Source organism: Microtus oregoni, unplaced genomic scaffold, assembly GCF_018167655.1.
Source record: "Microtus oregoni isolate MIOR12 unplaced genomic scaffold, Mior012 000044F_ref0000062, whole genome shotgun sequence".
Classification (NCBI taxonomy): domain Eukaryota; kingdom Metazoa; phylum Chordata; class Mammalia; order Rodentia; family Cricetidae; genus Microtus; species Microtus oregoni.
Window position 1 is genome coordinate 3,145,055 of NW_024543218.1, and position 27,409 is coordinate 3,172,463.

The window sequence follows — 27,409 nt, forward strand, 5'->3', positions numbered from 1 at the left end:
ATTTTGGTACAGTAGTGGAAAGCTACACAACACGTGAGATGCCTTTGATAACCTCCACAAATTTAAATATAAATTCAGATTATATTTAAATCTTAAATGCAAAGTGCTAGATGTCGAGAAGATATTGGAGAATCTAGGCTTCTCTGAGTTTGGCAACTTGGCCATGAATGCATGAACCGTGTTGAACTTGACTAGGAAAGTGTATTTACACACAACTTCCTGCTCCCAATACTCTAAGGAGATGAAGCCACAGAACAAAGTTATTCAGAGGCCTGCCCCTAGGTTCAGGAGTTAGCAGGGACCATGAGGAAGTTCACATACAGGGAATATGGCGACAGGTTCCCACCCAGACCCATGGAGAAAACACTATAGTGTTTTCCGCACCTCACCCTCTGCTCCTCCACATCAGGAGACAGCATTCCCTCACTCACCATGTTGTGCTTCTCCATTTTGCCAAAGTTCTCAGCGCATCGTCTCCCTGCAACAGCAACTGCACCCGGGAACAGGAATCCACTAGCACAAGCTCCTCTCCAAAGCCAAGACTGAAGATGGCTGCCAGGAAGAGGCCTGCACTGCTTCTGACTGGCAGGTCACCTGGAGTACATGATTGGCTAGTGAGTCCTGAGTGACAAGAGTACCTCCCATCGGGATATAGTGTGCTTAAAGAGACAGAATACTGGTTCCTGTGCAATCCATTCCCCCTAATAGAGAACTTCTCCAGATCTGAGAATATATATATTTCAATAGCACTTTCCCAAGGCTACTAAAGCAATCAATGTCATCTTTTTGCACTCCTAGGAACGGTCCCTTTTTCTTCCAGCACACTATGTGACTTGTATGGTACACTGTGCTAGGTGGGTGGTGTAATTTCCTCTTCGACAGAGGTAAGGATGCCTAGAATACTAACAATTAAAGAGAGTTTTAAAGTTACAAAATGAAATATTTGTTCTCTGTCTTCATTCTGAAGTCAGATGAACTGAAGTTACTTTTTACATGGTTTTCACAGGGATTTTATACAACAGGAAAGAGAAAAGCAGAAACCAGATCTCGATCTAGATGATTGGTCTTTCCCCCATCAGAAAGCTGGATAATTGTTCCATTGCTTTATGGGTTTTGTTCCTTGAATTCGAAGCAAACTCCGGGCAAATGAATAATAATAAAAAGAGTAGTGGACATAGAAATTTGAATATGTAGAGAATAATGGAGCTAGAAAGAATGTCTTCATGAGCACTGTTGTTAGCCAGCACATCTCCCTCCATAGTCAAGTGAATAAAATATACAACTGGAGTATTCAAGATTCTCTACATCAACAGGACTGATAGAATGAATCTCAACATGTATGTAAAAAGTGGGCTTATTAGAATGTCTCACAAGCTGTTGTCCAGGTAACTTAAGAATAGCTGCCTACCAAAAGCAATTGAAGAATCCAATAGCTTGCTTCTCAGCCTTTTGTCTAAGGTTATGTGAAGAATCTTGTAGTTGTTCTGCCCACAAGGCTCTGTGACTCAGCTGGTTTTAAGTATTTATCAAAATTACAATGCAGTAGGCTCTAATACTAGTAAAGGAATGAGCTTGGTAGCCAGAGCTAGAGCACAGAGGCAAAAAAGATACTTTTCTTCTTCAAAATACTTTATATGTGACTGCTGCTACCAGAATGTAAGATGCTGATTAAGTTGGGCCATAGTCTTTGTTGGATTCAGTTGTTTTTGTGTGTGTGATTTCAAGACAGGATTTTTCTGTGTGGTTGTACAACTCATTCTGTAGGCCAGACTGGTCTCAAACTAGAAAATCCCACTACCTCTGCTCAAGAGTGATGGTGATAGGACTGTGCACAGATGTGGGTGGGAGAGATGGCTCACTGGTTAATTGTGAACAAACACCAAGCAGCTTAAAGTGAGTCCTATCATCTCAAATTATACAGACTAATGGAGGATTTTCCCATTTCAAAAACCTTTAAGTAAAATCTCTCTCAGGTATAATCAATTCTTTGTGTATCAGATAATCCCAGAGGTAGTCAGTTTTAACTACCAAAAATAGCCAGACATTTCAACAACCAAGACAGAAAAAATGATAAAAAAAAATTCTTGCCTGCAGGAGGCACAAAGAGTGTGGAAGTTGTTGGGTTTTTTTTTTGTTTTTTTGGTTTTCTGAGACAGGGTTTCTCTGTGGCTTTGGAGCCTGTCCTGGAACTAGCTCTTGTAGACCAGGCTAGTCTCGAATTCACAGAGATCCGCCTGCCTCTGCCTCCCAAATGCTGGGATTAAAGGCGTGAGCCACCACCGTCCAGCTTGGAGTTGTTTTCAAAACAGTATTGTTCCTCAACAAATGAAGCGTGGAGATTTTATGTAGGGAGTCTGAACATGCTCACGTATCATCTCCCTTTCCTTAAGCATGCTCAGTTAACAAGTCCACTTCTAACCATAATCACAATGTAAAAGCAGAGACATTTAGGGACATTCTTAAATCAAAATCATGTAGGAACAAATGTAAATTAGACAAATGACGGAAAGAAATGCCTCTGGCATGTTCATACTGTACCATAAGGTCTTGCTTGAAATTCAAGTAGATGACACTGTGAAAAGTCGACTATCAATCTTGATGCTTATTCTAAAAGATAACTTTACCAACACCATAATTTTCACAAACACAAAAAAATAGAGAACACAATACCAGAAAACATCAAGGAAAAGTCACCTAACAGCCATGTATACAGTGCTTCTGGAGGAACAGTTATAATGATCTCTATTAATCTCTGAGAAGGCTGACTAGGTGGAAGACCACAGCCACTACACAGTCTACAAACAAAAATTTACACAACCCAGGAAAATAAGAAACCTGAATAACATCCAAAAAAGGAGAACTGGAGAATTGGAACAATATTACCTCTTAAATTCATTCCAAATATCTGTCGCTGCTGCCCAGAAAAGCATTTGCTAAATAAATATACTCAAATATGCAAGCACATATTATTAATTCAATTCACTGGGAAAAACCGAACATTTGACAGTAGGTCACCGAAATTACTTGGCACAAGTGAGAAATGTTAAGTCTGGAACATAGCCCAAGGCTCTGACATTCATCACCGCACCCTCTGGATGAGGAGTTGCATTAGCCTGGACTACAAATCCCAGCATTCCAGGTACAACCCCCTCAGTGAGGGGTCAGGACCTCTCCAACAGTGTATTTAGGTGTGATCCTAGAGGAGAAACACTTAGTTCCCAGTTTGCATGGGCTCCTCCCTCTCGCCCCCCCCCCCTTGTCCTGTCTCCCAACATGGGATCGGTCATCAGAGGGCTCTGTACTTAATAAAATGGTAAGCATTTTGATTTGGATTCATTTTACCTAATTGGACTATGGGCTAGGATTTTTTTCTTAACATGAAGGAAACAGAGCACACAACGAATACTCTTAGGAGTGTATTAGAAGGGATGTGCACAGGCCTGGGAAGATGGCTCATCCAGCTTTTACAAGCTGTCTGGTGTATGCACACAGGGGTTGACAAGGCTACATCATATGCAGATGATAGGGCTCATGCAAGTAGAGAAGGGCTTAGCTGAGTAATATGTGGATCATGCAGGAGGGAGCCTTTAACATCCCTGGGTGCCTGAGGGCCTGTCTGTCCCTACATGACCCCTAGAACCTAGGAGTATCAAATATATGTGGCTTAAATCATTATAGTCACCACCTTATCAGGTGATGTGAAATGCCCATCATGAGCTGGGTATTTCTGGATCTATCAAGTTACAAAGTAGGACATATACAGCTGCAACCTGCTATCAAATGGAAGTGGTATATTACAGATCAGGATCAAGGAGGTCCTGAAGACACAAGGAAGGTTCATGACACAAGGAAGGTTCACTTCCAATGGTTTCTACTCCTGTTACTATGCATTCTGTTGTCAATAATACACCTATAGTCTATTCCCTATGATTGGTTGAATGAGAAAGAGATGACTAGGCCCTGGCTGATGGTTCAATACATCATGCAGGAACCACTCAGAATTAGACAGCTGCAGGATTACAATCCCTGGCTGAGACAACCCTGAAAGATGCTTGTGAAAGGAAATGTTCCCAGTGGGCAGAAAATCAAACAATACACATTTGAATGTGGTTTATTTGGAAGGAGAGATGGTCTAATCTACAACTAGCAATGAACTGATTGATGGACTTTATCCAGTGGTTTGACTGGATGCTGAGAGATTAGTAAAGAGCATGATTAGAAAATTGGTGATTGGGCTGGAAAGATGGCTCAGCGGTTAAGAGCATTACCTGCTCTTCCAGAGGTCCTGAGTTCAATTCCCAGCAACCACATGGTGGCTCACAACCATCTGTAATGAGATCTGGTGCCCTCTTCTGGCCTTCAAGCATACACACAGAAAGAATATTGCATACACAATAAATAAATAAATATTTTTAAAAAAAGAAAAAAGAAAATTGGTGATTGAAGACATCTGAGGAAGGAGAATGTGAAGAATCTCTGTGAAAGGGAAAGGAGTATAAAGACCTTTGCTGATCAAAATGTTCATTCAGCTGAGGAGGAGTTCAAAACTCATTGAGACACATTGACTCTTCCATGTACAATCAGCCTCTTTTCCCATTTATTCATGTCAGTGTCCAATGGGCCCATGACCATAGTGGCCACATTGCCAAAATGGGAGATAGGCATGGGTTCAAGAACATGGACTTGAACTCATCATGGCTGACTTGGCTACAGTTTTGCTGAGTTGCCATATTACGCATTAGCACAGACCAAAACTTAGCCCCATGTATGACACCATTACTAGAGTGACCAGCCACCAACCTACTGGCAGGTTGACTACACTGGAAAACTTCCTCTGTGAAAAGGACATTTGGGCTTCAAATGCTCTTAAACCAACAGACTAGAGAAAGAATAACAACTTTAGGCAAGGTGATATATCCAGATTAGCATGGGGAAATTGGATTGCTCTTCACAATAGAGACAAGAAAGATAATATGTCCAGAATGCAGGAGATCTTTCAGGGCATCCCCTTGTCATACCAGGGCTTGCCATTAAAACAAATGAGAAACAAAAGCAGTATAATCCAGTAAGTATGACAAACTTCACATGCCCATCAGGAATGAAGGCATGGGTCACTTCTCTAGGAAAAGACCCAAGACCTTGTGAAGTGCTTGCAGAGGTCGGGAGAAATACAGAATGGCCAGCAGAGTGTGGCAGCTCTAAATGCCATCTAAAGTCACGTGACTATTGCAGCAATGAGAACTTTAACTGATATGAGTGCTTCTGTTGTATTTTGTTGACAATGTATTTGTAAAGTTATTTCTATGTCTTTTAAATTTCCTTATCATATGTTGCAACATCAATTAAGAGAATATTTGTGGTTATCAGAACTTTGAGATACTAGAATGATATCCTCCATGAGACCTTGCCAATATTCTAAATATATAATCACTTGTATTTGACATAATTATGTTATGTTTAGTCATAATTACAACCCGGTTATTGATTTTCATTTGGAAATTAATAAGGTGATATGATTGTATGTCATGTTGACAATGAATTGATTATGACAGTTGTTCTTGGTTTTCAACTGTATTATATCGGGAATGAACTACAATTCAAAACTGGAGGGCACAGTTGTGATCTGTACCTTAAGGGAGGAGGACCACAGGCCAATGATCCAAATAGTAAGGATGAATGACACTCAACGTTGATCTAGACCTTGAAGCTAGAAGGCACAACTTCAATTTGTGTCACACCATGCTGGAAGGACAATGGAAGAAGAAAGATGGGGTATTATTTCTCTCTACCAGGGAGCCTTGAGTGCCAGCCTCAGTACCCCCAGAATGCTTAGAATTGGATGTGTACAACAGTCAAGTATCTGAGTGTAAAAGTTAAACTGAAGTACATTACCACTGCATCTTCTTTATTTTTCATGTAAGGGGAGAGAAATAAAGTGAAGAAGGGAAAAAAAAGAAAAGAAAAGAAGAAGAAGGAGGAGGTGAAGGGGAAGGGAAAGAAGGAGAAGGGGAAGGGGAAGGGAATCAAGGGGAAGGGGAACAAGGGGAAGAGACTAAGAGGAAGGAAAAGGAGAAGGAAGGAGAGTAAGTGGAAGAAGTAGAAGTAGTGAGGAGAAGAAGAGTAAGAGTAAGGGCTGGTCTCCATGAGGTTTCTAGTCTTTACAGACACAGTTGGAATATTCCCCAAGCAATAACAATGATAATAGGCATATCAGAATGACAAAATCAGGTAGAACCAGACAAAGCAGTACTCCTGAACAGGTGACCTGAGCCAAGAAAGAAAGAGCTAGCAGTCAAGGGGAATACCTGACATTCCAAACCATTAGATAAAGTTAATAAACTTGCCTAAATCCTGGATTCACCCATTCTCCTTATCTAATCTCTTTGTGATAACCAGTTTTGGGACTGCCCAGATTTTTTTTTTCGTAAAGGTGGGGCATGCTGTCTTACTGCTCAATGCCTGCCTTCTATAGAAATTTCTATGTGGTCTGTTAGAGGGTAAATTTGTGGGACTGACAAATGTCAATTTGACTGTTAGAAAAAGGAATGAATGTTATCACTCTAAAGCCCACTGGTGTGGGGAAGCAAGGTCACACCATTGCGCTGCAGAAGTCACACTGCTGAGGTGTTTCGGGAAGAATCATGGCTCCACAAAGTTAACACAGAAAGGTACGACAGTGACTTTCCCAAAAGAGAAGTGTTTCCGCAGCTCAGCAAAATAGCTTGTTCCATGTTTGGGTGGATGTATTCACTTCCTGTGGATCTGCCTAGTGCTCTGTCACATGTGCATTTCCTGTATAGTCATGGGGTCTTCAACATCTCTGTATTCCCTTACCTCATCAGCACAGGTATTCCTTCATTGTCATTGAAGTCTACTTCTTTGAGATTCCAGCATATACACAAAACAGCTGAGAAACCCAGTCTTGTTGGTCTGAGGTAGATTCCTGAACCTTCCTTTCACTGACAGCCATTTTTGGACTGCACTCTGAAAGTTATTCCCCCAAAAATCTTCATATGATCACAGATGATAGATAGATAGATAGATAGATAGATAGATAGATAGATAGATAGATGGTAGATAGGTAGGTAGATAGATAGACAGACAGACAGAAAGGCAGACAGATAGATAGATAGATAGATAGATAGATAGATAGATAGATAGATGAATGGAGAGGGATTTGGTCCATAAGTCTATGACTCTAGAGAACCCTAACTAATATAGTGTAACTTTTAGTCAATTAAATTTTTAAACTTTTAGTTTCTAATTTTTCAATTTATACTCTGTTGGACTAGAAGCCCAATCATTAGGGAGGAGTTGCTCCAGACACCACTCAAAAGCCTCAATTGATATAAAAGCAAGAGGATTTTTATTCTGTCATGACAGGACCCTTCAAGTTCGGGATATGAAGGACCTCTGATACCTGATACAGTCCATCTTTTAAAGCAAAAAGCCACAGACACAAGGGGGGAACCTGTAGATTGTTTTCCACCTTATTGGATTGGCTTATTCAAAGGGTTACTAGCAGTGATTGGTCTATTCCAGGGCAGGAGAATAGCTGCGTGGTCAGGTGATAAGGGAGAGCATCTCTGTGGTCTTCCTGACCTTGTTCTAGGGACTAAATCAACACATCAGGAACTGAGTCACCATCTGTGGGTTGTCTTTGCCTCAATTCCGAGAGTGGAGTTATGTTTGAAGATTATTAACAAGGACATAGGAAGATAAGCAGTCCAGCAAGTGTGTGTGTGGGGGGGCGACTGTCCCATTTCCAAGAGTGAGTGTAAGGTTTTAGAAGAATGTCTTAGGGTTGAGGGGGCTTAGAAATGCATTTAGAATCTTTCATTCCCTTCTCTTGTTTTGTCAAATCCCAATCTTGGGATTTTCTGAGGTCTCTCTTGAGAGCCTGATATTGTTGAGTCAGTACTAAAACTTGGGTAATATTGAGTTGTTCACAAATGAACGTCAGGAGTTGGTATTTTCTACAGACCTGGGACTCGAAAGAATCTAGCTGGGGTTTTTAGGGCGGGAGCTGGGAAATGGCAGGGCCTTAGGGCTTGGTGTGGTGCTTAGGGCCCCTGCAGGAGGGGGCTAGTTCAGCTCCCCCCACCTTGTCAAGTTTGCTTACATCCCCTCCCCCCAAACAAATATATCAGTCATAATGTCTACATGTAGGGAAGAGTCCTGGGGAGAGTTCATTTGGTATTTTTTTAAGAGTTCTTAGTTTAGCTTTGGGTGTGCTGAAGCTTTTATCTGGAGGGTCCTGAGTCGTCCTGTGGAGGTGTCAGCATTATGTGAGATGTGTTGATCCAAATCACAATGTCATCTACTTTGAGAGCAGTGGTTGTCATAAGGAGTATGGTGTAGGGTCCCTTCCAGGAAGGTTTAAGGCTCTGGGACTGATGGCTCCAGACATATATGGAATCACCAATGGATGATCTCTGGGTGTCTGGACTGGTAGCCAGCAGCCAGAGGCTTCCACACTGGGCTTGGATGATCAGGAGGGCTTTAGGTGGGCAGATAACAGTCTGGGAAAACAGCATCAGGATTATATACCTCATTTGCCTTAGTGAGCAGTGGCAGCCCTCACATAGGATCTCATAAGTGGTGAGTTTAAATAGCCCAGGAGTGTTTTGAAGCCAGAACAGGACAGAGGGATGGAGGTCTATCCAGTCATTTTGCCAGTCTCTAGGGCCAATTTTTGTTAATTTGTAAAAATTTTCTTTTAGAATTTTATTTATCTTATCTATCTGACATGACCTTTGGGGTTGGTAAGCACAATTTTCAATTGATGCCCAATGTCTTGGCCACACCCTGATCTACCTGGGCAGCAAAGGCAGGTCTATTATTGGACATGATTACCTTGGGCATTCCAAACCTCGGGAAGATTTCTTTTATGATCTTCTTAGCCATTACATTGGCGATCCCAGTAATGGTCAATGTATGATGGCTATCTTCTTTGGCAACTGTGTGGCCTCGAGGAGGCTCAAAATAATTTCCGCAGATGTCAACAGTCCTCTTTGTCTGTATATTGCTCCATGTATGTGGGTAGTGGCAAAAGCATACCTGCCGTCAGCGTAGACATTCCCTCTACCATCTGTAGAGCTTGTATCAAAGCCACAAGTTCTGCTTTCTGGTCGGGCCAATGTCCCTTCAGGGAGATTACTGGCCCAGATCATTTGCTTCCTGTCCACCATTGCTGCCCCTGTCTTCCGCTTACCTTCAGTCTTGTATACCTGCTTGGCTCAGACCCCCAGCCTTGTGCCCCAGGCAAGCTTCGCCATCATTTCCGGCTCTGCCTGGCACAGCTCAGTCTGCCATTCTGCCAGTCACATGTCCTTTCTGCAGATGCTGGTAGGATCCATAGTCCGTCGGTGTGAGCAGGGCACAGGAGCAGCAGTCCAGTGCAGGAGGGCACCTGTGGTAGCATTGGGAGTGCTCTATCACAGTCTGACATGTGTGAGGGGAGCGAGACTGCAGGGTGAGCAGCCAGGGCTCATGCAGGCTTTAGGGCAAGCATGGCACCAAGGCAGTTGCTGGGAGGCAAGGAGTTCTCTGGTGGTGTGGCAGGGGGAGGTGGTCATCCTCGTGAGGAGGGTGTGGTGGAGGTAGAGGCAGACAAGCAGCCTGCATCTCCTATAGATCTGAAAACAGCAGGGAAAGCAAAGTCCCTCGTTTGGTCAACAAAAGGCTTTGATCATACATTTAGGGGTGATCAGGGAGGAATGAGTCATTTATTTGTTCTTGTCCCAAATTTATAGTTCGTAAGGTGTCCATTTTGTTCAACAGTTGTTTTAGCACAGAGTGGTCAGTCCCTGTGTCCCTTAGAAAATCTATAGAGGAATCTAATTCCTTTTTCTTGCCATAAGCACATTGGCCTTTTTCCAAGGAGTGCCTCTGTCCATCTTCATTTGTCTTTGATCTTCTGTTGCCCAGGCTCCCTATCTGTCTGAGTCCTCTTTTTTTTTTCTAGTCAAATTTCTTTCTTGCTTATGATCCCTCTGTTTTTTTCTTTTCTCTGCCTCCCGCCTTTCTCTTTCACTTCCCTCCTCTCTCTCTTTCGCTACATTTTCTCTGTCTCTCGTTTAACATTTTCTCTGTCTCCCCAAATTCTGCAAGCTATAATCTTGCAACCTATCTACTTGCTGTAACTTTCTCCTTATATCTGATGCTGACTGTCCTATGAAGGTCATGGCTACCACTGCCTGCTGACCTTTAGTGGCTGGGTAAAATGCCTGTAAACCTCCAGTGAACATTTAAGAAACACAGATTTTAACTTGCCCCTGAAGAACCTGTTTTACCTTGGCCAAATTAGTGGGGTGCCTTGCCCCTGAGATTTGCCATGAGCCCGGCATTTTGACTGTCAGTTTCTCCCTTTAAGAATTAATTAGACATAGAAGAATGAAAATAGATCCATATTTATCTCTATGCACAAAACTGAAACCCAAACAAATCAAGACCTTAACATAAAACCAACAATACTGAACCTCATAGAAGAAAAAAGTTTTAAATACATTTTCAAACACAGCCTCAGTGGCATAGACATTGAGAGAAACAATCAATAAATGAGATCTCCAGAACTGAGAAGCTTTTTGTGTAGCAAAGGATATAATCAACAGAACATAATATCAACCTATAGAATGGGAAGGTATCTTTATCAATTATTTTTTTTTTTGGTTTTTTTGAGACAGGGCTTCTCTGTGGTTTTGGAACCTGTCCTGGAACTAGCTCTTGTAGACCAGGCAGGTCTCAAACTCACAGAGATCAGCCTGCCTCTGCCTCCCGAGTGCTTGGATTAAAGGCGTGTGCTACCACCACCAGGCTGTATCAATTATTTTTAAAAAACATAAAGAACATAAAAACTTAGTCCTAATAAGAACAAATAATCCAATAAAATTATGTTACAGACCTAAACTGTAAATTCTCAACAGATGAACTTAAAATGACTGAAACATATTTAAAATTTGCTTAAATATAACATCCTTATTCATCGGGGAAATGCAAATCAAACAATTCTGAGATTTTATCTTATCCCTTTAAAAATGACCAAGATTAAAAATATTGTTTGGCCGGGCGGTGGTGGCGCACGCCTGTAATCCCAGCACTCGGGAGGTAGAGGCAGGTGGATCTCTGTGAGTTCAAGGCCAGCCTGGTCTACAAGAGCTAGTTCCAGGACAGGCTCCAAAGCTACAGAGAAACCCTGTCTCGAAAAACCAAAAAATAAATAAATAAATATATATATAAATAAATAAATAAAAATATTGTTTGACAATTTATGCTTAAAAGAATGTGGAATAGCAGGGCGGTGGTGGCGCACGCCTTTAATCCCAGCACTCAGGAGGCAGAAGCAGGCGGATCTCTATGAGTTTGAGGCCAGCCTGGTCTACAAGAACTAGTTCCAGGACAGAAACCAAAAAGCTATGGAGAAACCCTGTCTCGAAAATCCAAAAAAGAAAAAAAAAATAAAAGAATGTGGAATAAAATTCCTCCATTTTTGGTAAAAATGCAAACTGATACAGCTACTTTGAACATTAGTATGATGAATTTTCAGAATTAGGTAACATATTACCTCAAAACTCAGCAATATCCCTTTTGGGCCTATTTTACATTATTTTCTCATAGACAGAATCTGAAAACAACTGAAAATGTACCTTTTTTATATCAATAATAAATGAGAATCGTCACCATGTGGGGCAACTCGGGGTCCCCACCTCATCACAAGTATTGCGAGCAGTCAAATGTTAAATTCAGATCTGAACATGGGCACATGGGTGGCTTAGAAGCTCAGCTGGGCTGTTTACATGGCCCTGTCCTGGGGCCAGGGCTTTTACAGCAATAGTTCTTGAAGACAGTGTAGTTCTGTCCATCTAACAGAGCTGGGAATTTACTTTTTTCTGTACACACTGTTTAGTAAGAAATATAGAAACCAACAATCTGTAGTTTTTTATAAGCACATTTTTTAAAGTGACTTAGCTCAACTTTCCCCAATTTTTAAACCTGAAGCTTTACCCTGAACACAGCACGTGATGACCAGAACAGAGCATCCCTAGAAGAAAGATGTCACAGGACTGGGAGGCCCTTCTGATGTTGGCTTGCCCTACTACCTGTTGCTCCTGAATCCACATTTGTGGTTTACCAAAAGCCACAGGGATACTTATTTGCAATCTTTCTATCTGCTGCCAAAGTGAAAAGGTCCAGGCTCTTTACAAGACTTTAGCTTTCTAATAGGGTATCTGACCCCAGAGAAACAGCCCCCAGGCTTACTGGGTCCTGTGGGGAGGAATTAGCACCAGTTTGGACCCTGCTGGCTTGTGGGCCGCCTGCAGGGAAAAGAGACGGGGGAGGGGCCAACTGCTGTTATCAAAGTCAGAGGGAAGGCAGCCTTGGTGCCCGCACTGTGCTCTGTAATGAAATGGTTTGACCCAGAGTAGGGGGGTTCTCTGGACAAGTTCTCCCAGGTGACAATATAGGGAACCTGGTCCGGGTGGCCATAAGGGTAAGGCTGGAAGACTTTTTCTTTTACCTGCAAAATAATATCTAGATTGAACGTCCCACCCTGTGGCCAGCCCACATCAAAAGTGGGCCATTCCAGCCGGGGAGCAGTGGCACACGCCTTTAATCCCAGCACTCGGGAGGCAGACAGAAGTGGATCTCTGTGAGTTAGAGGCCAGCCTGGTCTATAAGCGCTAGTTCCAGGACAAGGAACCAAAAGCTACAGAGAAACTCTGTCTCGAAAAATCCCCCCTCCCCAAAAAAAAGTGGGCCATTCCAGGAAGCAGACCACTTGCCAGTATTTCTTTCAGATTTCCACAGCTTGGTCTACAGCTTTTCTGTCAAGTCAGAGTTAGGGTCAGAGAGGTGGTTCTCACTGCCCCATCGTACCAGATTTAGACTCGAATACAAACAGATATACAAAAACAAAGACACGACATAAAAACAAAGACACAAAAAGCCAAACCAAACTCAAAATCAGAAACTGCACAGCACTACAGATTCAGAGGAAGTGAGTGGCAAAAAGCCCTGCCTCTTGGGAACTAGAGGAGTGACCTGGTCACTCTTAGCCCCTTTGGATACTGGAGTGTCCTCCAGATTTACAGATTACTGGAGCATCCCCCAGATTTACAGATTACTGGAGTGTCCTCCAGTACAGATACTGGCCCTACATAGGTACAATTTCAGAAGCTCTGCAGCACTACAGACTCAAAATAACAACAAACACAGACTACAATAATCACAGAAACAAAGCAGACAGACAAAGACAATAAGAGCACTCGATGTTACCTCCAACTGTGCCTGGATTGAGTCCAGAAGCAACTCAATTCCTGACCAATGCATCAAAATGTTGGACTAGAAGTCCAATCATCAGGGAGGGGTTGCTCCAGACACTACTCACAAAGCCTCAATTGATTCAAAAGCAAGAGGATTTTTATTCTGTCATGACAGGACCCTTCAAGTTCAGGATATGAAGGACATCTGATAGCTGTTACAGTCCATTTTTTAAAGCAAAAAAACCACAGACACAAGGGGGAACCTGTAGGTTGTTTTCCACCTTATTGTATTGGCTTATTCAAAGGGTTACTAGCAGTGATTGGTCTATTCCAGGGCAGGAGAATAGCTGCGTGGTCAGGTGATAAGGGAGAGCATCTGTGGTCTTCCTGACCTTGTTCTAGTGACTAAATCGATAAATTAGGAATTGAGTCAACATTGAGTATGTGATGAATTAATTCATGTAATGGAATATGATTTTAAGATGTGTTACATGAATTTATGCTGTGGAATATTTGTTTAATGATGCAAAGATGTATTGCATTCATTTTTTTCATTTGTTTAACTATATAAAGCTGTATTACTGTGCCTGCCTAAAACACCTGATTAATCAACTATAGAGCTTAATAGCCAATAGCTGTACTAGAGAGAGAAATATGTGGGGCTGGTGGGCAGAGGAACTCTAAAGCACAGGCTGAGAGGACACAGAGCGGAACAAGAGGTGGGTAAGCACCCACCCCACTAGGCACTCACTCTCTAGGCCCTTGGCTCCATACAAAACCCTGGGCCCTCCCCTACCTGCATCAGCTTCTCTAGTCAGCCAGCTGGTAAGATTCCTACAGGTAGGATGCTCCAAATCCACCACCCTCTCTATTGCAGCCTGTAAGCTACAAGTCCCAATCCACCCCCGAAACCATCATATCTCCTGTGACCTAAGAGAAACTTGGAAGCACAGGCTGCTACTGCACACAGCAGACAAAGAGGTAAGTGAACACCCACCCAGCTTGATACCCCACTCTCTAAGTACAGTAAGGTTCTGGTTATCCAGCCAGTCAGAAGACAAGCTTCCAGCAGTTTGGCTGTTCCAAAATTCTCAGAGTAGGAGGCTTCAAGCTAGAAGTCCTACTCTGGCCCCAAAACCTCTATCCCACATGGCTTCAGAGGAACTCTGAAGCATAGACTGTTAGTGCACAGAGAATATCAAGAGAGAAGACCAAGACAGTGGACCAAGACAGAAGGCCAAAAGAGTCCTCCGTCACTCCATAAGACACAAACAGTGTCAGTACAGAGCACGTAAAAACAGCTCCCAAAGACACAGACAGTAACTGCAATGATTGTACCAAGAGGCAAAGACTCTGTTAGCAAAAATTTGAGGAAGAGATGGGTAGGTACCAATGGAAGAGCTTATTCAACAACCTAAAAAGCAACATGGTATCACCAGAACCCAATAGAAATACTACAGGAAGACTTGACCAGCCTAACCCAGAGGAGGCTGAGAGAAATAATTTTAAACATAACTTTAAGAGGATGATGGACAGATTTAAAGAGGAAATAAAAAATTAATTTAAGGAAATGGAGGAAAAGGCAAACAAAAAAAATTGGAAGAAATCAACAAATATCTTAAAGAAAACCAAGAAAAAAAGAATCAAACATGTGAAACAAAGAGTGGAAACACTTAAGACTTGAAAACTGAAATAAAGGCAATAAAGAAAACACAAATAAGGGGAATTCTATAAATGGAAAATCCATTTAAACAAATGGGAACAACATACATAACATACATAACTAACAAAATAGAAGAGGGGAAAGGAAGAATATCAGTAGTTGAAGGTACTAAAGAACAAATAGATTCATTGGTCAAAGAGAATTTTCAATTCAACAAATTTTTAATGCAAAAGATCCAGGAAATCAGGGACATCATGAAAATTCAAACCTAAGAATAACAGGGATAGAAGAAGGAAAAGATCTCCAGCTCAAAGGCACAGAATCCATATTCAGCATAATTGTTGAAGAAAACTTTCCCAACCTAGAGAAGTATATCACTATGAAAGTAGAAGAAGCTTACAGAACACCAAATAGATGGGAACAAAAACAAGTCCCCTCACCATATAATAATCAAAATGCAGGGCTGGAGAGATGGCTCAGCAGTTAAGAGCACTGCCTGCTCTTCCAAAGGTCATGAGTTCAATTCCCAGCAACCACATGGTGGCTCACAACCATCTGTATCGAGGTCTCGTGCCCTCTTCTGGCCTGCAGGCATACATGTAGAAAGAATATTGTATACATAATAAATAAATAAATATTTTAAAAAATAAATAATCAAAATGCAGAGCATACAGAAGAAAGAGTGAATACTGAGACCTGCAAAAGAAAAAGAGCAAGTAATATTAAAGCAAACCTATCAGAGTTACACCTGAATTCTTAAGTGAAACCATGAAAGCTAGAAGGTCGTGGACAAATTTGCTGTAGACATGAAGAGACCATGGATGGAACACAGACAATTAGCCCCAGTAAATCTTTAAATGACCATCAATGGAGAAAACATAATATTCCATATAAACCCAGATTTAAACAATAATTATTCGCAAATCTAGCATAAAAAAGGAAATAAGAAAAACTCCAACTTGAGAAAGCTAATTGTACCCCCAAAAAAGCAACAGATAACTCCCTATCAGCAAACCCCAAAGAAAGGAAACACAAGCATTACCACCAAAAATAATAGTGATTATCAATCACTGGTTATTAATATCTCCAAATATTATTGGACTCAATTCAACTATAAAAAGACACACAGGCTAAGAGAATGGATATAAAAGCAGAATATATCCTTCTGCTGTATATAAGAAACACACTTCAACCTCAAGGACAGACAGTGCCTCAGAGTAAATGGTTGGGAAAAGATTTTCAATTAAATGAACCTAAGAAACAAGCAGGTATAGCTATCCTAATATCTAACAAAATAGAGCCTTCAAACTAAAATCAATCAGAAGAGATGGGGAAGTACACTTCATAGTCGTCACAGGAAAAAATCCATGAAGACTAAATCTCAATCCTGAACATCTATGCCCGAAATACAAGAGGACATACATATGTAAAAGAAACAGTGCTAAAGCTTAAATTGCAGTCAAATTCTACACATAAATAGTAGGAGATGTTAAAGGCCACTTTCCGCAGTGAAAAGGTCAACCACACAGAAACTTTTTTTTGTTTTTGGTTTTTTTTTTTTTTTTTTTTTGAGACAGGGTTTCTCTGTAGCTTTGGAACCTGTCCTGGAATTAGCTCTTGTAGACCAGGCTGGCCTCAAACTCCCAGTGATCCGCCTGCCTCTGCCTCCCGTGTGCTGAGATTAAAGGAGTGCGCCACCACTTCCAGCTTAACCACACAGAAACTTAACAGAGAAATAAGATAACTAATAGATGTCAGGACTCAATTGGACTTAACAGACATCTAGAGAACATTCCTCCCAAACACAAAAGAATATGAATTCTTCTCAGCACCTCATGGACCTTCTCTAAAATTGACCCCATACATGGTGATAAAGCAAACCTCAACAGACACAAACAATTGTAATAAGCACCTGTGTCTTATCAGATCACCATGTTTTAAAGTTAGAATTCAACAACACTAATCACAGAAATCTACAAACCCTTGGAAAGTGAATAGTGCTCAGCTGAATCAACAATGGGTCAGAGAAGAATGAAGGAAAGAAATTAACGACTTTCTAGAATACAATGAAAATGAAGGCACCACAAACCCAGACCTATGGGACTCTATGAAAGCAGTGCTGTGAAGAAAGTTCATAGCACTAAGTGCCTGCATAAAGAAAGTGGGGAAATCTCACACTAGTGGGTCAACAGCACAACTGAAAGCTCCAGAACAAAAGAAGCAGACTCACCCTGGATGAGTAGATGACAGGAAATAATCAAATTTGCAGGTGAAGTCGATAAAATAGAAACAAGGAAAAGACTATAAAGAATCCATGTAAAAAAAAAACTGATTCTATGAAAAAGAAAATCAAGAAGATAGACAAACCCTTATCCAACTTAGTCAAAAGGCAGAGAGAGAACATCCAAATTAACAAAATCAAAAATGAAAAGGTGGGTGGAGCAACAGATACTGAGAAAATCCAGAGAATCATTTCATCATACCTCAAATCCTGTATTCCACAAAATTGGAAAATGTAAAGTGAATGGACAATTTTCTGAATAGGTACCACATACCAACATTAAATCAATACACAGTGAACAATTTAAATACAGCTGTAACCTTCAAGTTAATAGAAGTAGACATCAAATGCCTTCTTCCAACCCCACCTCTAAAAAAAATCCCTGGACTTGATGGTTTCAGTAAAGAATTCTACCAGAACTTCAAAGAAGAGGAAACAGCTGTACTCCTCAAATTGTTACACAAATTAAAAACAGAATGAACATTTCCATACAAACATTTCCATTTTATGATGTTACAGTTACCCTGATACTAATCCCACACAAAAATATCAAAAAAAAAAAAGAATTACATATCAGTCTCCCTCATGATCATTAATGCAAAATTATTCAGTGAAATACTGACAAACTGAATCTAGGAATACACCAAAAAAATTATTCACCATGATGAAATTGGCTTCATCCTAGAGATGCAGAATAGTTTAACATATGAAAGTCTGTCAATGTAATCCACCATATAAATAAATTGGAAGAAAAAATATAATCATCTCATTAAATGCTGAGAAGCATTTGACAAAGTTCAACACCCCTTCATGATAAAGGTCTTGGAGAGATCAGGGATACAAGAAAGGTATCTTAACATAATGAAAGGAATGGACAGAAAGCCTACAGCAAACGTTAAAAAAATGGGGACAAACTCAAAATGAGCCCACTAAGATAAGGAACAATACAAGACTGTCCTCTCTCACCATACCTAGTAAACTTAGTCCTTGAAGCTCTAGCTAGAGCAAAGAGAAAACAAAAGAAGATCATGGGAAATCAAACTGGAAAGGAAGAAATCAAGCTTTTGCTATTCACAGATGATATATTAGTATACATAAGTGACGCCATGCACTCTATCAGGGAATTGATTATACCTGAGAGAGATTTTACTTAACGATTTTGAAATGGGAAAAACCTCCATTAATCTGTAGAATTTGAGATGATATGACCATCTTTAACTGCTTGGTGGCAGTGCACACTTTTAACACCATGACAATTATCTTTTTTTGTTACCTTAAAATTCTCTTAGCTGTTAATATTCTGAACATCTTTTTCCCTCTGGGACAGGAAATCACTACACCCACCTAGATAAGCACAGTGCACAGTACAAGCCAGCTAGCCACACTGGGTCCTGGAGGAAAAAGGGAAAGTTCCTGTGGAGTGCAGGATTGTGACATTGTCTGCTCTTGTAGCCTAGGACAAGTGCTATTGAAATGCTTACCTTGGCCTATGTAGAAACAATCTTTGAATGGGGTGGGAGAAATGGTCAGGAATCACTCTGCAGAGTCTTTAAGCACGCTACAGCCCTGTGGACAGTGTCCTTGTCACTCAGACTGCACGAGCCAATCAGACCCTCCAGGTGACCTGCCAGTCATAGGCAGTGCAGGGTTCTTCCAGGCAGCCACGTTCAGACTTGGCTTTGCCGAGGAGCTGTTCCCAGTGGTTTCATGTGCTGCAGTGAAATTGCTGCTGCTGGAAGAAGTTGATGACCTAAGAGCTTTGGCGAGCTGGGAAACAATAACATGGTGAGCGGGGGGTGGGGTGGGGTGGAATGCTGTCTCCAGATGGGGAGGAGCAGAGGGTGAGGTGCAGGAGATGGCATGGTGCATCCTCCTGGGATCAGTGTGGGAACCTGCTGCCATATTCCCTGTGTTGTAAAGTCCCATGTGGTCTTTGTTAATTCCTAGATTTAAGGAACAGGCCTCTGAATAACTTTGTGCTGTGGGTTTAATCCGCTTAGAGAATTGGGAGCAGGGTGCTGTGTGTACAAACATCTTTCTTGTCAACTTCAATATGCCATACTCAGAGAGACCTAGTTTCTCCAGTATCTTCTTGAAATTGAGCACTTTGCATTTAACCTTTACATACAATCTCCATTTGTGTTTAACTTGTGGACGGTATCAAGGCATCTCACCTGTTGGGTAGCACTGCACTTCTAAGCTGCAACATAGAAGAGTTGAGTTGCTGATATAAAGGATTTTCCAATGCCTTGGAAATAGTTCAGTCTCACAAAGTAGAATTAGCTGAGGGAGGACTGCCTCTAAATCACCCAAAAGTTAAATGTATTTTAATCAGGGCTACTAGAGATTAGGATGCTAGGGTACACATTGTTCAATCGGATTGTCCAGATATTTGGCTCCAAAAAATTACAAAGAAGCCACCACTGACTTAAAACCAGACACAAGGCACATCCCCATATCAAAAAACAACCTCTAACAAGCTTTTAAAGGAGGCATGACAGGTTCCTAAGCTATTTTAAAGCCTGGTGTGATATAAAGTTCCAGTTTTCTATTTGAGAAAAGCACAGTTCTTCCAGATGGGCAATATGACACCAGGTGACATACAAATGAAATGCAAAACATTGTTGTGTGGAGGAGTAACCTGAACAATCAAGGGTTTTCTTTTATGTCCCCTTGAGGAAGGAGGAACAATCCTGGCAGACCTAGTAATAGCCCGGGGCCTTAGCCTTGTGAGTTTCCCTAAGTATCTGATCTACTGATAATAAAACACAGCTCCTTTTCTAAAACCAGGAATATGCTTAGGGGAGCTGGTAATGTTCTGGTGCCAAAGCCTTTGTGGAGGGGTGGCTTCAGATTCTAAGAACCTCACTTGGGAGGCAGAGACAAGGCAGATCTCTGTGAGTTTGAGGCCAGCCTGGTCTACAAGAGCTAGTTTCAGGACAGGAACCGAAAGCTACAGAGAAACCCTGTCTCGAAAAATCCAAAAAAAAAAAAAGATTCTAAGAACCTAACTCTTCCCACCACATGGAGCTATAGTTATCAGTCCCATGGCCACTCTGCTCGTAGTAAAGTTCTTGAGATACCCTGTGTTCCCATTGTATAGATTTGTTTGAGTAGCCTCCTCCTAAATTCATGTGATAATTTGTACTTATAATTCTCTAATTTCTTTCATTTCTCCCTTGGAAGTATACAAGATGCTATTCTCCATTTTAAAATTCTTTTGAGACAAGGTTTCTCTGTAGGAGTGTCCAGACTATTCTGGAACTCACTGGGTAGAAGAGGCTATCCTTGAACTCACAGAGATTACTTGGCCCAGCAAGGGTGTGTGCCACCAATGCCCAGAAAAATGCAATTTTTCCTAGGAAGCTTTCTAGGCATCTGCAAGACCTCCCCACCCTAGCTTTTTATCTTTTTTACAATTTGGTTTTCCTATCCTTCTCATCCCTGTGACCTTCACCTCAGGACCCTGTCACTGAAGGAATCACCTGCTGATTATGGTTACCAGTTTAATGAAGAAATTACCCTGATAATATCTTTGCTCTGTAACTCTCCTATCTGCCTAAATGTCTAGCCTGGCAAGTTGCCTGTTTCTATTTCAATTGTTCAAAGTGTAACCCAGAGCCTGAACCTAAAGGACACTTAAGGTGAACTGCAAATGTGGAATCTGTCTAGCTGGCACCTCTTTGAGCGTTAGCTAGAGATTGATGTCTACCATCATTAAAGAGGTTTTTCTTTATTAATCTCCTAGTGTGTAAAGTTATTTCTCAATGGAAAGGGATATTAGTTCTAGAACAGCTGCATTTCCATCCTGTTAGAAAATAGTTTCTGAGAGAAGTTCTCTCTCTTTTTTTTTATTTATTATGTATACAACATTCTGTCTGTGTGTATGTCTGTAGGCCAGAAGAGGGCACCAGACCTCATTCCAGATGGTTGTGAGCCACCATGTGGTTTCCGGGAATTGAACTCAGGACCTTTGGAAGAGCAGGCAATGCTCTTAACCACTGAGCCATCTCTCCAGCCCCCGAGAGAAGTTCTCTTATGTTGACTCAGGTTCCCTAGGTCTGCTGCTGTCCAGGGCAATGACCTTGCTGTCCTGTACATTAGACTTTCAAAACCAAAAGCTATGGAGAAACCCTGTCTTGAAAAATCCAAAAAAGAAAAAAAAAACCACAAAATTCCTAAAAAAAAAAAAAAAAACCTCACAGTTTTAAAATTATGCATTTGTGTCATGTAGTTGACTGTGCATTGCAGTTGCAGGGAAAGGATTTGCATATGGTGCATATGGAGCATTCCTTATGTCTTCAGACCACAATAGGATGAATAGTTTATTGTGTACACTGCAGGGGAAACAGTAGAGGCAATCAACTATTAGAGCCACCATTATGAAGATGTTCCTGGCTGGGCAGAGGTGGCACAGGCCTTTAATCCCAGCACTAGGGAGGCAAAGGCTGGCTGTAAGTTCAAGGCCAGCCTGGTCTACAGGAGCTAGTTCCAGGAAAGGCAATTAGGCAACAATTCTATGCAGACATGGTTGATCTTGCTTGACACAGTTTTGTCTGCTTAGAGATTTGAGAAACAGGCCATTAACTAACTTTATGTGTCAGGTTACAGATCTCAGTAGCCAACATATGTATATAGAAACCATTAATCTATCTCTTATTAATGACATTCCCTCTCCTATACAAAGGCCACCTCTGTTTCAAAGTCAATATAGAAAGTTTTATTTAATCTCAAGAGTGCAATATTTTTATCATTTTAAAATCTCTTATTGGTATTTTTTTTTTTTGGTTTTTCGAGACAGGGTTTCTCTGTGGCTTTGGAGCCTGTCCTGGAACTAGCTCTGTAGACCAGGCTGGTCTTGAACTCACAGAGATCCGCCTGCCTCTGCCTCCCGAGTGCTGGGATTAAAGGCATGCGCCACCATCGCCCGGCTCTTATTGGTATTATTTTCAGATGTTTTCATTAAGTGTATTGCTGCACTTGTCTCTATTTCTGTTCTCCAATGTTTCAAAGTTATTAATAGTTGCATTTTATGTCTCTCAAGTGATGTTAATTATTGATTTCTGTGGAGAACAATGTCTCCTCTAGTTTAGGCTTGCCTCATACTACATAATTGAGAATCATTTTGAGCACCTAATCTTTCCTCTGCTCCCCAGTGCTGGGAAAACAGTCCTGCAACTTCTTATAGGCTTGGCCTTGACTTGTCAATGAAGAAGAAATGTAGAGTAGTTACTGAGTGTCTGCTAATCTTTCTAGTTTTTATGGGGACTTAGAAGAAAAGGAACCTGTGCAAGAGGTGAGCTCATTGACCAATTTTGAAGCTGCTGGAGACACAGGGCACAAAGGGAGAAGTTGTACTGAGGGTGAAAGCTTTCTTCCGTCAACAGTAGTTGAGATTAGCTATGTGGAATCAGGTAGTCAATTGTAGATATTTCATGAATGTTCAGATTGACAATTGTTTTCAGTCCACAGACCAAGGCAATCAAGAATCTGGGAAAGAAACTGACATTATCTTTAAACCACATTGCTATATTTACAGTAGCTCAGCTAAAATACAAAATCTGGGTAAAAGGTTGTGGCCCTGCTTAACAGGACTGTTATATTTCTGCATTAAGATGTTCATCTTTTGAGAAAATGTATGAGAAATCTTTAATGTGCTCTAATACAAATCCCTAGTCTCTGGAGCACATGGCCATAAAGTCTATTTCAAGTTTTCAAAATAATTTTAGAGATGAAATCCACATTATACTTACATTTTCCTTGTTGCCTTCAAACCCAAATATGCCTGGATTGTTTTCTAATTCATGGTATGTTTTTCTTTAGCAACAGTTACAAAGTAACCACAGTAACACAGTAACAGGAGTTACTTTATGAATGTGGCCTGTGTTAGTCTGCAGGATTTCCCACTTCTGATGCAATGGGATGGATGCACTGTAAAGTGAGTGTGCAATGGAATGTGCAACAAAGGATCCTGTACTTTGGATGTGGAACAGGATGTGCTCTAGTGTAGTGGAATAATGTATACTAAATACAATCTTTTTAAACAGGGGCCCTGTCTGCCGGGCTGGGAGGGCAGAACTGGATGGATTGTACTGTCTGAGTCATTTGGTCTCTGATCCTCCAGTAGAGAAGCTGCTAATATTGTGAGTCCCAGCTGGGTGGCCCTAGCCAAGGAGGGATTCTGGGAAGCCTTAGCAATCAGGAGTTCTAGTGGGAGAACAGGATTAATTTGGCTTATATTGTCATATTGTCATTCACTACTTAAGGATGTCAGGAAAGAACTTAAAGAGGGCAGGATTCTTAATAGATTTTTGTATGTTGAACCATTCTTGTATCTCTGAGATGAAGCTGACTTCATCATGGTAGATGATTTTTTGGTGTGTTTTTGGATTTCCTTTCCTAGTATTTTATTGAGTATTTTTTGAATGTATGTTCATCAGTGAGATGGGTCTATAATTCTCTTTCTTGGTTGAATCTTTGCATAGTTTTGATATAGGGGTAACTGTAGCACCATAAAAGGGGTCTGGCAATGTTCCTTCTGTTTCTATTATGTGGAACCCTTTGAGGAGTATTGCTATTGGGTCTTAGTTCTGATGGAATTCTGCACTGACACTCTCTGGCCTTGGACTTTTTTTGGTTGGAATGACTTCTCTTTCCTTGCAGGTTATAGGTTGATCTAAATTATTCACCTGGTCTTGATCTAATTATGGTATGTGATACCTATTCAGAAAATTGTTGATTTCTTTTTTCTCAAAATCATTGATTTAGTATAATACAAACAAGGAAATCTTAACATTGAAATACAAAGATTACAATATTGACTAAAGAATTTCTTCTTTACTACACAAAACATGACCCAGCATAAAAAACAAACCATTTTCCTTTTGCCATTAAAAGAAATGATATTGTTAGGAGCCAATTTCCTCCTAAAATCATTACAGGAACCATCACCCTGGGGAGTCTGCAGAGACCCCCACACCCTTAATTGTGTTAGGAATCCTTCTATTGACAGAGCCTACCCCACACCCAAATTGGCTGTTTATGGAGAGCTATCTGTTAGCGGAACCCACCCCACATTCCAAACTATCTAGGGAGCTAGGTGTGTCAACTCGTGACTTCTTGGCCTACAGTGACCTGACCTAAGACAACCTCCTGCCTACGTGACCAACTCGGACCATGTGACCAACATGAACCACGCGGCAAGAGCCCAGGACCCTGTGCCCATCCCCCAACTCTTTACCCTATAAAAGTTGTACCCCGTCTCTAATAAATGGAGGCTTTGACAAGAACTCTCGCTTAGCCTCCTTCCGCTTTCCTAGCTCATATCTTCCAGGTAGTGCCTCTCCGTGACCCTGGAATAACTGACTGCCGGGTGGGTTACTAACCCTAGACTGAGTAGCCCACCCAAAGGCAATCGACATGATATAATTAGTGTATTAAAATAATTTTGAATATAGCCCAACTATATTTACCTATTATCCAGTCAGAAAGTTTTATTATCATTTAGTGTATTGCTTGTATCTTGTATCTCCACTAACAAAATATTTAACCCCTAAAGCAGCAGTCATTTATAGCAACTCTGGTACCAACATCAAAGGGGAAAACTGGTTTAAAAAATTTCACAAAAGCCATTCTTGACTGTAAAACAACATATCACAGAAAGAGTATGAATACAAGTTTGTAATTGTATATATACATACTCCAAGAAGTTTGTCAGTACTGAAATTCTTTTTATTGCTGTATTAGCAATGGAATTTTTGGAATATATTTTCAATGCCACATAGAAATAGATTCAAGAAACAAATTAAATTGAAGTCCTAGATAAAATGTTTCATTTAAAATATTTTCTACATCAAATTTCATGTTTATGTATGAAAAGTTATATAACATTATATGAAAAAAAATGTCATGAAGTATTTTTCTACACTATACTAAATGTATTTCCCAAGAGGAAAAAGTTAAAAATATCTAAAATATTTTAGATTAAGATTATAAGACCATCATAGATCTTATGAACATGCATCTGTTTACAGAATTAACTGTATACAAAATGTATTTTTCTTTTTTTTTAATTTTCTATGGTTTATTTAACTTTATTTTATGTGCATTGGTGTAAGGGTGATCAGATCGCTGGAACTGGATTTTCAGACAGTTGTGGACTGCCATGTGGGTGCTGGGAATTGAACCTGGGTCCTCGGGAAGAGCAGTCAGTGCTCTTAACCGCTGAGCCATCTCTCCAGCCCCCACAAAATGTATTTTTCATTAGAGATCATAAAGAAATGAGTTGGGGACAACCACCCTTTACACCACATTATCAGCTCACTTTAACCACAAGTGTGTCCTTGGTATTTGAGTATATGAAACATTCACTCTTCATGAAATCATCCACAGATTTACTTAGAAGATGAAGGTGCAGAAATATGAAATATGTTACTTATTTTTTTTCTTTCTTTCCAACAATATCCCAAGCATGGCATAGCAGCCTGAAATTATAAAATACTTAACTCTGCTTTAGTTATCTATACAGGCTGCTTGAATGTGAATTAAGTTCAAAAATTAGCACATCAAATAACAAAACCAGCCATAAAGCAGGCTGAAAGCATTAAACATTTCATATATAAGTTTTAAATCATTTAATTTCTATAGAACAATTTTATTCACAATATAATGTGACAGAAATCACCACAGGAATGATATACTCATTGCAATCAGGGTGCATGCAGCAGCAGCTTTGCATTTTTATAACTATTATTTGTTTATAAAAATTAAGCCTCTCCAGTCATGCTTACCACATTTTAAGTTTGCAAGGTATGGGAATACAACATAGTTCAAAGAGAAAATGTCTCATCAATTTGAATGTAGCTTATCTGTATGAAACATGAAATATATTACTAAACCCTGAAATGTGCATGTCTAGATTTGCTTTTGTCCAATTTCAGGCCATTTGCAATCATGTTCTGTTTATATAATATCAAGAGGACCTATTAGCAATTGTGGGTGAATGAGCTGCGGTTGCAACTGTGGTGGCAATGAAGTGTTATCATTGACTCCACCAAGTCCTGGATTTGTGGGTGAAGGAAGAGCCAAAATGTTCTTAGTTTCTACAATTCCTCCATTGGAAAAGAAAAACTGACACTGTTGAATGAATGTTTCAATGACAGATTGATGGATTATAGTGGTAGACAGGAACTCCCGATTTTCAAAATCAGGTCTCATAAAAGTTGGTCAAAAACAGATGGATAAGTTGCCTGCTGTCATTGGGTTGATTTTATTTTGCTGACTAACCTTGTTTAAATGTGTTTAACCTTTCCAGTTTTGTGGAGAACAGCTTTTTTATAGTATGTCTTTATTTTCTCCTTGACACAGGGGTAGTTTAATAGAGCACTGTTCAATTTCCATGGGTTTTTAGGCTTTTTGTGGTTAGTGTTGTTGTTAAATTGTAAATTGCATATCATCATAGAACCTTCATCTGGTGATTGATGGAGATAGAGACAGAGACCCACACTGGAGCACTGGACTGAGCTCCCAAAGTCCCAATGAGGAGCAGAAGGAGGGAGAACATGAGCAAAGAAGTCGGGACCACGAGGGATGCACCCACCCACTGAGACAGTGGAGCTGATCTATTGAGAGCTCACCAAGACCGGCTGGACTGTGACTGAAAAAGCATGGGATAAAACTGGACTCTCTGAACATGGGGAACAATGAGGGCTGATGAGACGCAAAGGACAATGGCACGGGGGTTTGATCCTACGTAATGTGATGGCTTTGTGGGAGCCCAGCCAGTTTGGATGTTCACCTTCCTAGATATGGACGGAGGTGGGAGGACCTAGGACTTACCACAGGGCAGGGTACCCTGACTGCTCTTTGGACTGGAGAGGGAGGGGGAAAGGAGTGGGGGGAGGGGGAGAAGGGTGGGAGGAGGGGGCGTAGGGGGGGAGGAGGGGGAGGGAAATGGGAGGCTGGGAGGAGGTGGAAACTTGTTTTTTTTTTCTCCTTTTCTCAATAAAAAAAAGGAGATAAATTACAGTTAGTGCAAAAATAACTAAATTTATATAATTATATATGTATATATATATATATTATTGTGTGATGGATAATTTCAATTGTCAACTTGATGGGATTAGTGCTCAAGTTATTAATACGACACATTATTTGTTGTGCTCATGAGAACTGTTTTTCCTAAAGAGAAAAGACTTAATGGAG

The 27,409-nt window shown here is 40.7% G+C and overlaps 1 protein-coding gene across 1 annotated transcript in view; it reads left to right on the forward strand.

The window, feature by feature from the left end:
- The first annotated feature begins 9,512 nt into the window (after positions 1-9,512).
- LOC121434679 (zinc finger protein 431-like) overlaps positions 9,513-27,409 on the forward strand; it is a 56,686-nt gene continuing 38,789 nt past the window's right edge. Inside the window, exon 1 of the mRNA XM_041633603.1 lies at positions 9,513-9,602. Within this exon, the coding sequence (XP_041489537.1) occupies positions 9,513-9,602 (90 nt within the window). The remainder of the gene's footprint in view (positions 9,603-27,409) is intronic.